The sequence below is a fragment of the Oncorhynchus mykiss genome, chromosome 15 (genome assembly GCF_057628025.1).
Source record: "Oncorhynchus mykiss isolate SJ-2025 chromosome 15, ASM5762802v1, whole genome shotgun sequence".
Classification (NCBI taxonomy): Eukaryota; Metazoa; Chordata; class Actinopteri; order Salmoniformes; family Salmonidae; genus Oncorhynchus; species Oncorhynchus mykiss.
This window is the reverse complement of record NC_143036.1, coordinates 26576545-26594300: the sequence shown is the minus strand read 5'-3', so window position 1 is coordinate 26594300 and position 17756 is coordinate 26576545. Positions and strand designations below refer to the sequence as shown.

Below are 17756 nucleotides of genomic sequence, written 5' to 3'. Positions count from 1 at the left end.
GTGTCCCCAGGCACTGTGCGGTAAGCTTTTGTTTCCGTGGCGAAGCACCTCGCGAGGTGTTCCGTTACATGTCCTGTTGGATTTGAATAATCTGCCATCTCTGAACTCGCTAGATTCATTGCTCAACATCGGGGTTTCGGGTCTGTTTGTATAAGCAGATATTTCACCGCTTTCATCGTTCAAACTAGCAATGATCTTTTTGGGGGGGCTCATGAGGTTGTTCACTATTTTAGGTATAAAACCGCATCTAAACCATGTACAATGTGGAACAATGGGAGCCACTTAAAGGAACTAACCAGTTGTAGTAATCACTTTGTAAAGGGTCAGATTAGATTTTGGAGCTTTTAAAACCACAGTGTTTTGAAACTGCAACAGTTAATGAAAACACTAGAAAGAAAACCTCTGTGTGTGTGGAAAAGGACCCTCTTCAGTTGTGGCTATGACAATCATGCACAGTTTGACAGACAAATGAATGCCACAGATTCAGTTCCATGTTTATAATAAAGCGTAGACTGTGTTTATTGACATAGATGAAGCAAGAGAGATGAGAGACAGAGAGAGATAAATGTAGGATATTTCAGATAGTGGTGGGTAGTGGTGGGTAAATGTGATAGAGGGAGAGACAGAGAGACAGAGAGACAGAGACAGAAATAGAGAGAGAGAGCGAGAAAGAGGTAGAGAGAGAGAGAATCAGAGGCAGATTACAGGCAGACATACAGACATCAATGTCAAAATCACATACAGACTGACAGATAGATAGACAGAGACGAGGACAGAGGACTGGGGACAAACAAACAAAGAGAGAGAGAGGCTGAGAAAGAGGCTTACCCAGTGCTGACATCTCTGGTACCCCTGCCATGTAGGGTCCGTCCAGAAACTTGGGCTCATTGTCATTGATGTCCTGGACCTTGACAACAAACTCTGACCTGGGCTCCACAGGGATGTTAGTGAGCCGGTCCACGGCCTGGGCCTGCAGGGTGTAATAGGCCTGCTCCTCCCGGTCCAGACGCTTAGTGGCGTGGATGTCGCCCGTGTTCTCGTCGATGGTGAAGATGGAGGTGGAGCCCTCCCCGGAGAGCACGTACTTCACTTTGCCATCCCCTTTGTCTACATCCGAGTGGAGCTGTAATTGGAGACCAGAGATAATGTCAGTCAGTAGAAAGGAGATGTTCAAAAGGATTGGTGACTTATGAAACCAAATCCAATGCTATACCATTATGATCGATCCATTATGTGCATCTGTGTCATTTCAAATAGGTTCAACGTTTTTCCTGGGCAGAAACATTGTGCTGAATGAACACACACCAACAAAAAAAACAAGTGAACAAAGTGCACATTGTTTGTAAAACAGGATACCAGAAGTCTCAAAGCTCTGTGAGTATGGCTGTATGCAATAGAAATGCATTCTAATAAGCAGTCTGGTGGGAATATGGAGAGTGTTGCATAGTGTTAGCACAATTCTGTAGGATAAGAAGCCCAGACCTTCCCAGGGATTACAATGTAGTTACATTTGAAACAGGGTTATTTCCCAAGCACTTCACTTCAAGAAAACAACAACAACAACTTCATTTGACCAGGACCCATAGGGCTCTGGTCAAAAGTAGTGGACAATGTAGGGAATAGGGTGTCATTTGGGATGCAACAAAGGTTTTACAGATCCATGTTGTATCCCAGCGGGCGTCTGGCAGTATCATTTTTGTTTCCAAGTCAATAGGTGTATCAAATGATTGCCTGGATATCGCTGCAGGCTTAATGTATGTTTTATATATCCAATAGAGCCTCAGACGGACACCAAATGTATTTTATTAATGGATTCCATCAGGCTGTTGATGAATGGCATGTCTGGGGCATAATGATGGTATTGGTTGCATGGGCATGCCTCAGCATGCGCCTCTTGACACTCCAATAGGGAAGCCGTTTGTTTATTCACCATCCCCTGCTGTCAGGAGCAAACTTGAGGTAAATTGTCAACTGCAGTGGAGAGTCAACATTTAATCTTGAGCAAGCCATCAATGGCAGTGTGTTCCGGTAAATACCACAGACAGGGAGGACAAAGCTGACAGCCCACCAAGCATGTAACTGAAGGTCAGGGGTCAACTGACTGCAGTATGTAGTCGCTCTCAAAACTGGGTTGTTAGCTTTACGCTTGGCTTTTTTTGCAATGGGCTTCAAGTGTTTCACTTTGAATCTATTCAGAAGTGAGTATGTTACATAAAATATGTATGCCACAGTAGGTCCTATTAAAAAGTTTACCCCTGTAGAATACCACTTCCTTCCTTTAATCGAACCTGTTTTTTAACTGTCTTTGCTCATTTTCAGGTGCTATTTCAAGCTTCTACTGTTATTATGTAGAACTTTAAATCGAGCACCATAGTTGCTTCTCTTGCAAAAATGTACATATCATCCTATCTTTACCTCCCTTGAGATGAACAGAACCCAGTATGCTCCACAGCCCAGTACAGCAGTGTAACTTAAAAACACACTGCCGGCAGCGACACAGCAAGAGTACGATAGGGTGAGTGGAACAGAGCAGAAAAACTCCAGTGAAATCAATGCTGACACTTATCGCCACTTTGTATGCAGACAGTCCTCCTGGGGCAATCACGTTTGCTTTGTGTTTACTTGTTTACCTCGGAGCGTTAAAAAGACTGCAATTGGCCAAACTTGAAGAAAAAACTGTGTCCCCATGGCCATATCTCACCTGTTATTATACACATTACGATGTATGGCACATTTCCATCACAATCGCTAAGAGGCTGTTTGGTTTTGAATGGTTCTGGTGCTGCTTAATGGGGTTTTAATCTTTGCTGTATTGTTCAGTCACAGTGTGTTAGCACTGTTATTATTGCGCTGGCCATGTCTCTTTTCTTCCTCCCTGTTTGACTGACGTACTTTGTAGAAAACGACAAAGACGACTGGAAGCCTTGGAAGAATAAAATAAGACATTTTTTTTTTATAAATAAATAAATGGAATCCCAGATACATGTTTCAAGCTTTGTATTTCCCCCTCTCTCTCAGGAGGAGAGAGAGTTTTATTCTATTTAACGGACTGTGTACACACAGTTCTGAGTCAGGCGCAAATACATATTCCATACCCAGAAGCAACACTGGCTCTGGTACACTGAAACAGCCTATTGGCTACTGCTGCTGCTAAGGAGCGCCTCGGTTTGAACGGTTGAGTTTAATGGGGTTTCCACGAGGGCAGTAACATGGTTCACAAATAGACCAAAATAAAACCTGTAAAGAAACAACATTGGTTGATCTGGCTGTGTTTTATGCGTGTGGGCTACTGTAAAACACTGTTATGTTGTGAGGAAGTAAAGAAGGAAGTATATGCTGTAAAAAAAAAAAAATGCTGCCTTAGTTGTAGGCTACCAAATCAAACTAGGTACTGACATGTATCAAAAGTGTATAATTATCAGGGGACAGTCCTTACAACATTGTTTTCTTACATTGGTAGGAATGTACAGTACAAGGAAGATGTTATTGAGTGCAGTACTGTGGTCTTTGCTTATTTTGTCAATGCAATGCTTCTGCCGGTACAATGCCTAAAAGAATATATGAAGCCCAACAGGGGTTTGATTGTGAAGTACAACATGTTATACTACCAAACATAATACTCAAGGTGAAGAAAAACTGTGAAGAGTAAAGGAAAGGGAGAGAGGTCCTTTTGCACCACAAAAGGAGCTAAAAATGCAGGCGAGAGAGCATCAATGCACACTCCAGCTCTTGCTGTGCTGAGCTTTTCATTTATTCACTTCACCCCTGGTTCTGGTGAGTAGCCATGGTGATCCCTGCCTCTGCTCTGAGAAGGCCTCAGTGTGTTCACCCACCGCCCTACCTCCCCTCAGGGGGGGGGGGGGGCATTAGAGACCATGATCCTCTCTAGTTCCCTTTGCCTTTGTTCGGGAGTAGCTATGTAGTTCCCATGCCTCTGCTTATAAAAGCACACACTCGCACCACACGTACACCTGTAAAAGAAAAACACATACATGTTGAAAAACAGATGATTACTGCATGAACAATCTCATTACAATCATTTCACAGCCAACATCTGCTTCATAGGCAATGTACCTGTATATACAGTAAGTAGATACACATAAAGGAAACAGCCAGTGAAGAACTGGTATATGGACGGTAATTACCAGAAACATGTAATGTAAAAGCTAGACGATGCATTCATTTAGGTACCATTCTGGGTCCTTAGACTTGTATGTGTAATGAAGGAGCACTGGGAGCACCAACAAGCTCTGGGAAAAGGGGAGCTGATACTGGAATTAGTGTTTCATTATAATTTCCTATTTACTCTGTAAGTGCCAAATTCTTAGATGTAATTGGAATTCATTTATAGGCACTCATTGCATTGTTTGTTTATTCGATGTGTCTCCGATTAGGTTGAACCATGTTTAAAAAAAAACAATATGAAAAGCAACTGTCAACCACCCAAAAACCCTAGAAAAAGAAAGCAATCTACCAGGGGTAACAGGTTGCTACAGCATCTTCGAACAACGGCAAGCTCGTGTAAATTGTAACTAAACAGCATGGAGCGTACCACGGTGTTTGTGCGACTGTATTTATCAATGACTGTATATACTGTATGAATGGACAAAGCTTTCGATCAAGCCATCTATTATGTGACACCATTCATTCCTATGTGAAGACTCAACAGTACATTGAAGCCAAATGAAGTCGGGTAAGTTGGCGTCTCATGGAGACATAACATGCGCAGTTTGAGCTACTCCAGGAAGTGACGCTGCAAGCTCTCAGTGCTTCCCCCTCTCATTGAGTCATTCAAGTTGAAGGCAGACCAGGGTACTGTAGGCTGCCATTGGCAACTCAATTATTCTTAGAACTTGTTCTGTGGTGCGATTTTTAAATAATTGGTTCAAGGGCATATATCTGGTGTATTAGAAGCAATAATTAATTGGTACCATGATTGTCTTCAAATATGTTCTGTTTACACGAAGATTGACCATGACGATTGCCATTTTTCCATTCACTATAATGGGGATCCTGTTTTCTGCTAACAATGCCTGCAGTACAACGGTCGGCCTTGAACTTCCGTGGCATCAATCAAATCAAATTATATCTGTCACATCCTTCGTAAACATCAGGTGTAGACTAACAGTGAAATGCCTACTTATAGGTCATTTTCCAACAATGCAGGGTTAAAGAAAAAAAATGTAATAAAATAATTTAAAAGTGACAAGAGGTATAAATATACAGTAACGAATTACAATAACAAGTAAAACATACCATGCTACAGTGCCTTCAGAAAGTATTCACACTCCTTGACTTTTTCCACATTTTGTTGTGTTACAGCCTGCATTTAAAATCAATTAAATGTAGATGTTTTTGTCACTGGGCTATATACAATACCCCATAATGTCAAAATGAAATTCCGTTTTTTTAAATGATATGCTGAAATGTCTTTAGCCAATAAGTATTCGACCCCTTCGCAATGGCAAGCCGAAATAAGTTCAGGAGTAAAAATTTGCATAACAACTCACATAATTAGTGGACTCACTATCTGTGCAATAATACTGGTTAACATGATTGATTTGTGAATGACTACCTCATCTCTGTACCCCAGACGTACAATTATCTGTAAAGTCCCTCACTCGCAGAAGTGAATTTCAGACACAGATTCAACATCGAAGACCAGGGAGGTTTTCCAATGCCTCGCAAAGAAGGGCACCTATTGGTAGGTGGGTAAAACATTTAAAAGCAGACATCCCTTCAAGCATGGTGTTGTTATTAATTACACTTTGGATGGTGTATCAATACACACAGTCACAATAAAGTGACAGGGGTCCTTCCTAACTCAGTTTCCGGAGAGGAAGGAAATTCAGCCAGGGAATTCACCATGAGGCCAACGGTGAAATTAAGACAGTTACAGAGTTTAATGGCTGTGATACGAGAAAACTGAAGATGGATCAACCACATTGTAGGTACTTCACAATACTAACCTAATTGAAAGATTAAAAAGAAGGAAGCCTGTACAGAATAAACATGTTTTCATGTTTTCAACATGGCACTAAAGTAATTCTGCAAAAAATGTGGAAAGCAATTAACTTTTTGTCCTGAATAGAAAGTGTTATGTTTGGGACAAATACAAAAGAACACATTATTGAGTACCACTTTCCATATTTTCAAGCATAGTGGTGGAATGCTTGTAATCGTTAAGGACTGGAGCTAAGCACAGGCAAAGCCCATAGGAAAACCTGCTACAGTCTGCTTTCCACCAGAAACTGGGAGATTAATTTACCTTTCAACAAGACAATAACATAAAACACAAGGCCAAATCTACACTGGAGTTGTTTACCAAGAAGATAGTGAATGTTCCTGTGTGGTTGGTTACAGTTTGACTTAAATCTATTTGAAAATCTATGGCAAGACCTGAAAATGTTTGTCTAGTAATAATCAACAATCAACTTGATAAAGCTTGAAGAATTTTGAAAAGAATAACGGGCAAATGTTGCACAATCCAGGTGTGGAAAGCTCTTAGAGAATTACCCAGAAAGACTGACAGCTGTGGTCGCTGCCAAAGGTACTTCTACAAACTATTGACTCAGGGGTGTGAATAATTATGTACGGTTGAAGCCGGAAGTTTACATACACCTTAGCCAAATACATTTAAACTCAGGGTTTCACCATTCCTGACATTTAATCAAAGTAAACATTCCCTGCCTTAGGTCACTTTATTTTAAGAATGTGAAATGTCAGAATAAAAGTAAAAGAGATTGATTTAGTTAATCTTTTATATATTTCATCACATTCCCAGCAGGTCAGAAGTTACATACACTCAATTAGTATTTGGTAGCATTGCCTATTAATTGTTTAACTTGGGTCAAACGTTTCGGGTAGTCTTCCACAAGCTTCCCACAATAAGTTGGGTGAATTTTGGCCCATTCCTCCTGACAGTGCTGGTGTAACTGAGTCAGGTTTGCAGGGCACCTTGCTCGCACGAGCTTTTTCAGGTCTGCCCACAAATGTTCTATAGGATTGAGGTCAGGGCTTTGTGATGGCCACTCCAATATCTTGACTTTGTTGTCCTTAAGCCATTTTTCCACAACTTTGGAAGTATGCTTGGGGTCATTGTCCATTTGGAAGACCTATTTGCGACCAAGCTTTAACTTCCTGACGGATGTCTTGAGATGCTGCTTCAATATATCCACATCATTTTCCTCCCTCATGATGCCATCTATTTTGTGAAGTGCACCAGTCCTTCCTGCAGCAAAGCACCCCCACAACATGATGCTGCCACCCCCACAACATGATGCTGCCACCCCCGTGATTCATGGTTGGGATGGTGTTCTTCGGCTTGCAAGCCTCCCCCTTTTTTCTCCAAACATAACAATGGTCATTATGGCCAAACAGTTCTATTTTTGTTTCATCAGAAAAGAGGATATTTCTCCAAAAAGTACGATTTTTGTCCCCACATGCAGTTGCAAACCGTAGTCTGGCTTTTTTATGGCAGTTTTGGAGCAGTGGCTTCTTCCTTGCTGAGCGGCCTTTCAGGTTATGTCGATATAGGACTCGTTTTACTCTGGATATAGATACTTGTGTACCTGTTTCCTCCAGCATCTTCACAAGGTCCTTTGCTGTTGTTCTGGGATTGATTTGCACTTTTCGCTCCCAAGCACGTTCATCTCTAGGAGAGAGAAGGCGTCTCCTTCCTGAGCGGTATGACGGCAGCGCGATCCCATGGTGTTTATACTTGCATACTATTGTTTGTACATTTGTGGAGTGGTTGAAAAACGAGTTTTAATAACTCCAATCTAAGTGTATGTAAACTTCCGACTTCAACTGTAAATGAGATACACTACATGACCAGAAGTATATGGACACCTGCTCATCGAACATCTCATTCCAAAATCATAGGCATTAATATGGAGTTGGTCACCCCTTTGCTGCTACAACAGTCTCCACTCTTCTGGGAAGGCTTTGCACTAGATGTTGGAACATTGCGGTGGTGACTTGCTTCAGCCACAAGTGCATTAGTGAGGTCAGGTACTGATGTTGTTTGATTAGGCCTGGCTCGCAGTCGTCGTTCCAATTCCTCCCAAAGGTGTTTGATGGGGTTGAGATCAGGGCTCTGTGCTGGCCAGTCAAGTTCTTCCACACCGATCGCAACAAACCAGTTCTGTATGGACCTCACTTTGTGCACAGGGGCATTGTCATGCTGAAACAGGAAAGGGAATTCCCAAAATTGTTCCCACAAAGATGGAAGCACAGAATAATCTGGAATGTCATTGTATACTGTAGCATTAAGCTTTCCCTTCACTGGAACTAAGGTGCCGAGCCTGAACCATGAAAAACTGCCCCAGACCATTATTCCTCCACCACCAAACTTTACAGTTGGCACTATGCATTAGGGATGGTATCATTCTCCACCATTAGGGATGGTATCATCCTCCACCAGATTTGTCCGTCGGACTGCCAGATGGTGAAGCATGATTCATCACTCCAGAGAATGCAATTTTTACTCGCAGAGTGCTTCAGCACTTGGAGGTTGCATTCTGTGAGCTTGTGTGGCCTACCACTTCGCGGCTGACCCATTGTTGCTCCTAGACATTTCAACTTCACAATAACATCCCTTGCAGTTGACTGGGGCAGCTCTAACGGGACAGAAATTTGACGAACTGACTTGTTGAAAAGGTGGCATCCTATGACGGTGTCACATTGAAAGTCACTGAGTTCTTCAGTAAAGCTATTATACTGCCATTAATGTTTGTCAATGGAGATTGCAGGGCTGTGTACTCAATTGTATACACCTGTCAGCAACGGATGTGGTTGAAATAGCGGAATCCACTAATTAGAAGGGGTTTCCACATACTTTCGTATATATAGTGTATTTCTGTAAATGTGTTAACATTTTTAAAAACATGTTTTTACCTTGTCATTTTGAGGTATTGTGTGTAGATGGGTGATAAAAAAAGTTTGATCCATTTTCAATACAGTTTGTAACAAAACAAAATGTGGAATAAGTCAATGGGTATGAATACTTTCTGAAGGCACTGTATATACTGGGAGTACCAGTATTGAGTCATTGAGCAGGGGTAAGAGGTAATTGAGGTAGATGTACACTACCGGTCAAAAATGACAGCTTTGCACACTCTTGGCATTCTCTCAACCAGCATCACCTGGAATGCTTTTCCAACCGTCTTGAAGGAGTTCACACATATGCTGAGCACTTGTTGACTGCTTTTCCTTCACTCTGTGGTCCGACTCATCAAAAAACATCTCAAGTTGGTTGAGGTCGAGGGATTGAGAAGGCCAGGTCATCTGATGCAGCACTCCATCACTCCTTCTTGGTAAAAATGCAGGTGTGTTGGGTAATTGTCCTGTTGAAAAACAAATGATAGTCCCACTAAGCGCCAACCAGATGGGATGGCATATCCCTGAAGAATACTGTGGTAGCCATGCTGATTAAGTGTGCCTTGAATTCTAAATGAATCACTTACAGTGTCACCAGCAAAGCACGCCCACACCATAAAACCTCCTCCTCCATGCTTTATGGTGGGAACCACACATGCCGAGATCATGAAATCACCCACACCGCGTCTCACAAAGACACGGCGGTTGGAACCAAAAATCTCCAATTTGGACTCCAGACCAAAGGATAGATTTCGACCAGTCTAATGTTCATTGCTCGTGTCTTGGCCCAAGCAAGGCACACAAGTTGCTTCTTCTTATTGGTGTCATTTAGTAGTGGTTTCTTTGCAGCAATTTGACCATGAAGGCCTGATTCACACAGTCTCCTCTGAACAGTTGATGTTGTCTGTTACTTGAACTCTGTGAAGCATCTATTTGGGCTGCTATTTCTGAGGCTGGTAACGCTAATGAACTTATCCTCTGCAGCAGAGTATGGGTCTTCCATTCCTGTGGCGGTCCTCATGAGAGCCAGTTTCATCATAGCGCTTGATGGTTTTTGCGACTGCACTTGATGAAATGTTCAAGTTCTTGAAATGCTCAAACGCATTAAGAAGAGAATAAATTCCGCAAATGAACTTTTAACAAGGCACACCTGTTAATTGAAATACATTACAGGTTACTACCTCATGAAGCTGGTTGAGAGAATGCCAAGAGTGTATAAATCTGTCATCAAGGCAAAGGGTGGCTATTTGAAGAATCTCAATATAAAATACATTTTGATTTGTTTAACACTTTTTTGGTTACTACATGATTATGTGTTATTTCATAGTTTTGACGTCTTCACTATTATTCTGCAATGTAAACATTTGTAAAAATAAAGACAAAATGTGTAGGTGTTCTAAAAATTTGACCGGTAGTGTACATATACTGTAGGTATAGTGGTGACTAGGCAACAGGATAGATAATAGACAGTAGCAGCAGCATGTGGTGTGTGTGAGTGTGTATGTGTGTGTTGGGGTGTCAGTGTAAGTAGGTGTGTGTGAGTAGAGTCCAGTGTGTGTGCATGGAGCAAGCGCAAGATAGTTAGTGCAAAAATTAGGTCAACGCAGGTAGTCTGGGTAGCCATTTTATTAGCGATTTAGCAGTCTTGTTTAGCAGTGTTATGGCTTGGGGGTAGAAGATGTTCAGGGTCCTGTTGGTTCCAGACCTGGTGCACTGGTACAGCTTGCCATGCGGTAGCAGAGAGAACAGTCAATGGCTTGGGTGACTGGAGTCTTTGACAAAAAATGTTTGCCTTCCTTTGACACCGCCTGGTGTAGAGGTCCTTGATGGCGGCCGGGTGCCTTGCAATTGCTGTATCAAGAAGTGATGCAGCCAGTCAAGATGCTCTCAATTGTGCAGCTGTAGAACCTTTTCAGGATCTGAAGGCCCATGTCAAATGTTTTCAGCCTCCTTATGGGGAAGAGGAGCTGTCATGCCCTCTTCACAACTGTGTGGGCATGTGTGGACCATGTTAATTCCTTATTGATGTGGACTCAGAGGAACATAAAGCTCTCGACCCACTCCACTATGGCCCCAACGATGTAGAGGGGGGTGTGCTCGCCCCTTTGTCTCCTGTAGTCCACGATCAGCTCCTTTGTCTTGCTGACGTTGAGGTTGTTGTACTGGCACCACACTGCCAGGTCTCTGAACTCTTCCCTATAGGCTGTCTCATTGTTGTCAGTGATCAGTCCTACCACCATTGTGTCGTCAACAAACTTGATGGTGTCATGCGCAGTCATTCAGTCGTGGGTGAACAAGGAGTAGAGGCGAGGACTAAGCACACACCACTGAGAGGCCTCCGTGTTGATGGTCAGTGTGGGTGGATGTGTTGTTGCCTACCCTCATGGCTTGGGGGCGTCTCATCAAGAAGTCCAGGAAATCCAGGATACAGTTGCAGAGGGAGGTGTTCAGTCCCGAGCTTGGTGATGAGCTTGGATGGGACTATGGTGTTGAATGCTGATCTGTACTCAATGAACATCATTATTACATAGGTATTCCTCTTGTCCAGGTGGGTGAGGGCAGTGTGGAGTGCAATAGAGATTGCATCATCTGTGATTCTGTTGGGGCGGTTTGTGAATTGAAGTGGTTCCAGGGTGTCTGTGTTGATGTGAGCCATGACCAGCCTTTCAAAGTATTTCATGGTTATAGATGTGACAGTTGCAGGGCGATAGTCATTTAGGCAGGTTATTTTGGAGTTCTTGGGCACGGGGACTATAGTGGTTTGCTTGAAACAAGTTTGTATTTCAGACCAGGTCAGGGATAGGTTGACAATATCAAAGAAGACACTTGCCAACTGGTCAAGGCATGCTCTGAGTAAGCATCCTGGTATTCTGTCTGTTGCGAATGTTAACCTGTTTAATTAAAGATATTACTAACATTGGCTACTGGAAGACAGAATACACAGAGTCTGGAACAGCGGGTGCTCTCATATATGGTTCAGTGTTGCTTGCCTCGAAGTGAGCATACTGTAGAAGGTTTTTAGATCATACTGATGATCCATTGTATGGTCATACTATGGATCATTTAGCTATTTGATAAAACATTTAGAACACCTTTAGGTATACAAATATATATATATATATATATATATATATATATATTTGGCCTTTACTACTTAAGCCCATAGAAACACATTCCATAACTCATTCATAAATGGCAAAAAGGACATTCAAAAAAAATATCATAAGGTTTTGAAGTGTCTGTCCTAAATCAAGGAGATATAAATCAAATGTATATTTTTTTCACATATTTACCTATTTTTTGGGGTAGGCACAAATCTACCTTCATACTTTCCAAATGTTTGCAGCCCAAATGGTTTAGATGCTACCAAACAGAAGTTGACACATCGACAGTACCGACTTCAGAGGAGTCTCCTGACATATTTGGGGAGGTCATAGAGCAAAACGGAGAACACCATTGTGTTCGAGAGAGTCTCCCCTTACCATAGAGTGATCATAATACACTGAACAAAAATATAAACGCAAAATGCAACAATTTCAACGTTTTACAGAGTTATAGTTCAGATAAGGGAATCAGTCAGACTAAATTATATCACATGATATCACATCACAGATACGCATCCGTTGGTCACAAATACCTTAAAAGAAGGGTATGGGCAGGGATCAAAAAACCAGTCAGTATCTGGTGTGAACACCAATTTCCTCATGTATCGTGACACATCTCCTTCACATAGAGTTGAACAGGCTGTTGACTGTGGCCTGTGGAACGTTGTCCAACTCCCTTTAATGGCTTTGTGAAGTTACTGGATATTGTCGGGAACTGGAACACGCTGTCCTACACATCTATAGGACAGCATCCCATTGAGCATCCCAAACATGCTCAATGGGCGACATGTCTGGTGAGTATGCAGGCCATGGAAAAACGAGGACATTTTCAGCTTTTAGGAGTTGCGTACAGATCATGGCGACATGGGGCTATGCATTATCATCCTGAAACATGGCGGTGGATCTCGTCATTATATCTCTGTGCATTCAGATTGCCATTGCCGTTGTCTGTAGCTTATGCCTGCCCATACCATAACCCCACTGCAACCATGGTGCACTCTGTTCTCAACTTTGACATCAGCAAACCGCCAGCCCACACGGCGCCATCTACCCTGTATAGTTGAAACCAGGATTAATCCGTGAAGAGAACTCTTCTCCAGCATGCTAGTGGCCATCGAAGGTGAGCATTTTCCCACTGAAGTCGGTTACGACGCCAAACTGCAGTCAGGTCAAGACCCTGGTAAGGACAGCGAGCATCTACAGTTGATGAGCTTCCCTGAAATGGTTTCTGACAGTTTGTGCAGAAATTCTTTGGTTGTGCAAACCCACAGTTTCATCAGCTGTCTGGGTGGTTGGTCTCAGACAATCCTGCAGGTGCAGATTGTCTGAGGTAAATAGATAGCTAGGAAAAATGTAGGTGATAAATAGTATTGTCTGCAGCTTATCATGAGTTATTCTAACTCAGGCAAGCAAAAACTTGATACAATTCCTTAACATTAGAGATCGCGCACCAGCTGTTGTTAACAAAGAGACACAACCCTCCCCTTTGTCTTGAAGATGCATATAAATATCAGCGAGATGTACAGTATATCCATGTCATCGTTCAGCCACAACTCTGAGAAACATAGGATATTACTTTTTTTCAGGTCCCGTTGACAGGATAGCTCATTCAGTTTTTTCTCCAGCTATTGCGGGTTCGCCAATAGAACAGAGGGCAATGGCGGTCTATTTGCTTATCGACGTAGTCTCGTCAGGAGGCCGCCTCACCTGCCTCTATTTTGCCGCCGCTTCCTCTTTTGAAACCAGGGGATTAGGGCCTAGTCCAGAGTAAGCAGAACTTCCAGAGCTGCTGACTCGATGAAGAGGACATTTTCGTACAGATCAAGGTTAGTTAGTTATAGGAAATGATGGCGGAGACATTATGTACAAAATATTTTAAGATCTGTGTAAAAAAACAAACACAAAATAGCAGAATTGGTCAAGAGCCACTGCACACCATCATCCTGTATTCGATGAGAGGGGGCAGTCGTTCCCCCCTGGTATTTACACATCAATATCTGGGTGACAGTGAGCAACGTGGGCTTTCTCTCTAATGTTGACTGATCATCCTATAGAATCTCATGGTAAATTAGCTTAATACCATAATAAAGTGACATGTCATAGGAGACAATCAGGTAAGGTTATACGAGATGTCACAATGTGCCAGAATGGTGCGGCCAGGTGCTGGCCATATCCATCACTGTGGTAACATCAAGGTTATCATGGGGAACACATTGCCCTGTGATATATAAAGCAAATGAAGGAAAGTGCTATTAGGTCGCTGTTTCAGAGACGTGTCGTTTGTCTTGAGCTCTTTGAGGCGGTCACTAACTAAATAGGGGGTTCAAATAATATTTGAAACCATTTCAAATACTGTATCTGGGCTTGATTGAGCTTACCTGGCGCAACTGAACCAAAAATGTGAAACAGTATTTAAACCCATGTCTGCCGCCAAAACACTACAGGATATGAGCAGGTGGTTTAATTTCCAACTAATTTACAGCTAATCTGTCTGTTTCCCCTATCATGACTGAACGGTGGCAAATACTGATTTGACTCTCAAATCAAATGATTTAGTGTGAAGAGAGAAATATTGAAAGCTTCATAGAGGATCTAGGAGAGTGTCTCTTGCTTGGTTGTAAGGGTGTATAGGAGATAACGTTTCCCTTTTTAGATTCAGCCCAATTTAAAAAATTACACAGAGACAGACTGCGAGGATAAAGCAAGCCTCACTGCTCTCTGGCTGCGCACATGAGCGAATCATCTTTCCATCAAAGTCAGAAATGAGTTTCGGAATTCTGCCTTTCTTCAATGTCAGGGAGACTTCATATCTGCACCTGCCCGCCAAGTCATCCTAATGCCTCAGAAAGCAATCCCAATTACCACAGTGGAAGAAAATTGGATGGGAACAACTAGAATATTCTCCACCTTAATTAGAGCGCCGACATCTTACTCTACCAACCCATTAACATTAGCATGATTAAAAGCATCGGTAGTATATGAGACGAGTTGCCCACTTACCCAAAGGCCAGAGGATTAGCCAACAACACCATATGAATCAGCCAAATATTTTGCGACAGAAATTACTGCATAAAAACAAAGCCCAGGGTTTTGAATTAGCCATATGTCACCAGGTCTAGCTGTTAATCCCATTAGTATGAATGGTTGGTTGGATTTCTGGTGATGTATGTGTCAAGCTCACTGTTAGGCTCAACTCAGTTCTACCTAATGCACTTCAACTCTATGACACAACACTGCTGCTGTTGGGGCTAGCATGGAGGCTAGTCAGTGTAAGGAAATTACATAAATGCAAATTCTATCTTCTTGTATTGTATTTCCGACTCATGGAAAATGCATGTCCGCTCCCTTGCGGTGTCATTGGAGGGTTTATTTTAGTACAAAGTGACTGTCAGTGAGCTGTGAGTTGTCAGTGGTGGGCTGTATTACTTCCCAGAGGAAAAAAAAGGTCACCCAGAGATTGTATCTAAGGAGCCTGTTAGTGGGGAAAAGAGCTTTGATTCCCTCCCCCATAATTCTTTGAAAGGGGGATGCCTATTCATGCTACCATTCTGTGTGCTATGCATCTATGGGTTGGGTGGGGGTTAAGGGGGGGGGGGGGGGGGGGGTAAAAGAGAAAAGAGAAAAGGCTGTCCTGATTACCAGCTTGATGACTTTCATCGAGTCGATGACAAATTGCCACGGTGGCAAGACTGACAAAACGGGGGGGCACTAGATTAAAAGGCCTGGGAGGTACTCCTGCATGTCTTTAATTAACAAACACATGTCAAGGGCGACTCCAAAGAGAGTCTGATGATGCCAAAGTGAATAACATGAGCAATTTGATTAAATGTAATTTCTGTATTTGAAGGTTGTTGGACGGGCAATATAGAGGGGACTGCACTAGGTACACAAACAAGTATTCCTTTGAACTTAACCACATGAATTGGGGTACTTAGAGTACTATATAGGTAGAGAACAAATCAACTGTATTATTATTTTACCTTTATTTAACTAGGCAAGTCAGTTAATTAAGAACAAATTCTTATTTTCAATGATGGCCTAGGAACAGTGGGTTAGGTGCCTGTTCAGGGGAAGAACAACAGATTTGTACCTTGTCAGGTCGGGGGTTTGAACTGGTTATTAGTCCAATGCTCTAACCACTAGGCTACCCTGCCGCCCCAAGCTCTCTAAATATTGTGAGTACATTATTGATTATTGATTGTTGATTATTGATTGTCATTATTGATTGTTGATGAATCTGATCTAAAGTCATTGTGATTTAAATAAATATTGTATTGTCATAAATAAATGTGATATGAATATACGTCCCACGGGTCTACTAGGGGTTAAACTGTAAAAATATTATTGCTCAAGTTTGTTTACACTTGTTGTCACAAACACACTCGAGCCCTCTCGAATACTAAAGTGTTTAAATAGTAGAGCTTGACACACGTTATTTTGATTAAAAAGCTGTTGTTTTAAGGGTGCTTATCACTTCAAGCACTTTCATGTGGCCACTCCACAAAGATGATATCAATAGTTCTTACTTAGGCCGTATTCACTAAATATACTTGGATGGAGACTGTCAAAGAGGTCCTGGTGAGAGAGGTCAGCAGAAAACTGGGTCACCATCCTAACTGGCACCCTTTTCCCTATATAGTGCATTATGTTTGACCAGGAACAATATACATAGGGAATAGGGCAGGGCCGGCTGCAGACATGAGCGACATAAGCTGTCACTTAGGGCCCCACATCCCAAAAAGGAACTCAGTTGGGGTTTCAACTTAATGTTGTGAGAGTTAGAATAGTAGAATACACAAGTTGCAAGTTCGAAATTTGGTTGTGCATCTGCAATTTTTATTTTGTTATATCAGTCACTGACATCACTCAATTAGCCATGTCAGTTACCACTTTTTTAATTGGTATATTAGTCTAGCCAGCTAGCTAAACTTGTAGTAATTATAGCCGAATACCGACCAGTCACACAGGGCCCTGACCTCCAAATTACAGAGGGTCCTAATCACCCAATCGCAAAAATGGGTAGAATTGAGGGAAATTTGTTATACAAAACTGCAGAAAACTTACAGTTGAAGTCAGAAGTTTACATACACTTAGGTTGGAGTCATTAAAACTTGTTTTTCAACCACTCCACAAATTTCTTGTTAACAACTATAGTTTTGGCAAGTCGGTTAGGACATCGACTTTGTGCATGACACAAGTAAGTAAGACGCATTCTGACCCACTGGAATTGTGATACAGTGAATTACAAGTAAACTTTTTATGGCTGCAAGGGCAGTATTGAGTAGCTTGGATGAAAAGGTGCCCATTGTAAACGGCCCGCTCCTCAGTCTCAGTTGCTAATATATGCATAGTATTATTAGTATTGGATAGAAAACACTGTAAAGTTTCCAAAACTGTCAAAATATTGTCTGTGAGTATAACAGAACTGATATTGCAGGCGAAACCCTGAGGAAAATCAAAGCAGGAAGTGGCTTCTATTTTGAAAACTCCATGTTCCAAAGCCTCCCTTTGCTCCATTTAAAGGGATATGAACCAGATTCCTTCTTTTATTTTGAAAAATGAGACAGAACGATAACATCGCGTCAAGTGGTCACATGAGTTTTGCTTGCGCAACAGAGTTTGGATAGGTATTGCTTTTACCTCTCCTACTGTGAAAGACATTTGCGGTTGATATATTATCGATTATATATTTTAAAAACAACCTGAGGATTGATTATAAAAAACGTTTGACATGTTTCTGTGGACATTATGGAAACTATTTGGAATTTGTCT

General features: G+C 42.0%; 1 protein-coding gene across 1 annotated transcript in view; it reads right to left on the bottom strand.

The window, feature by feature from the left end:
* LOC110489881 (cadherin-7) overlaps nt 1–17756 on the bottom strand; it is a 114887-nt gene that overhangs the window by 70220 nt on the left and 26911 nt on the right. The window contains exon 3 of the mRNA XM_036944147.2: nt 829–1123. Coding sequence (XP_036800042.2) covers nt 829–1123 — 295 coding nt within the window. The remainder of the gene's footprint in view (nt 1–828; nt 1124–17756) is intronic.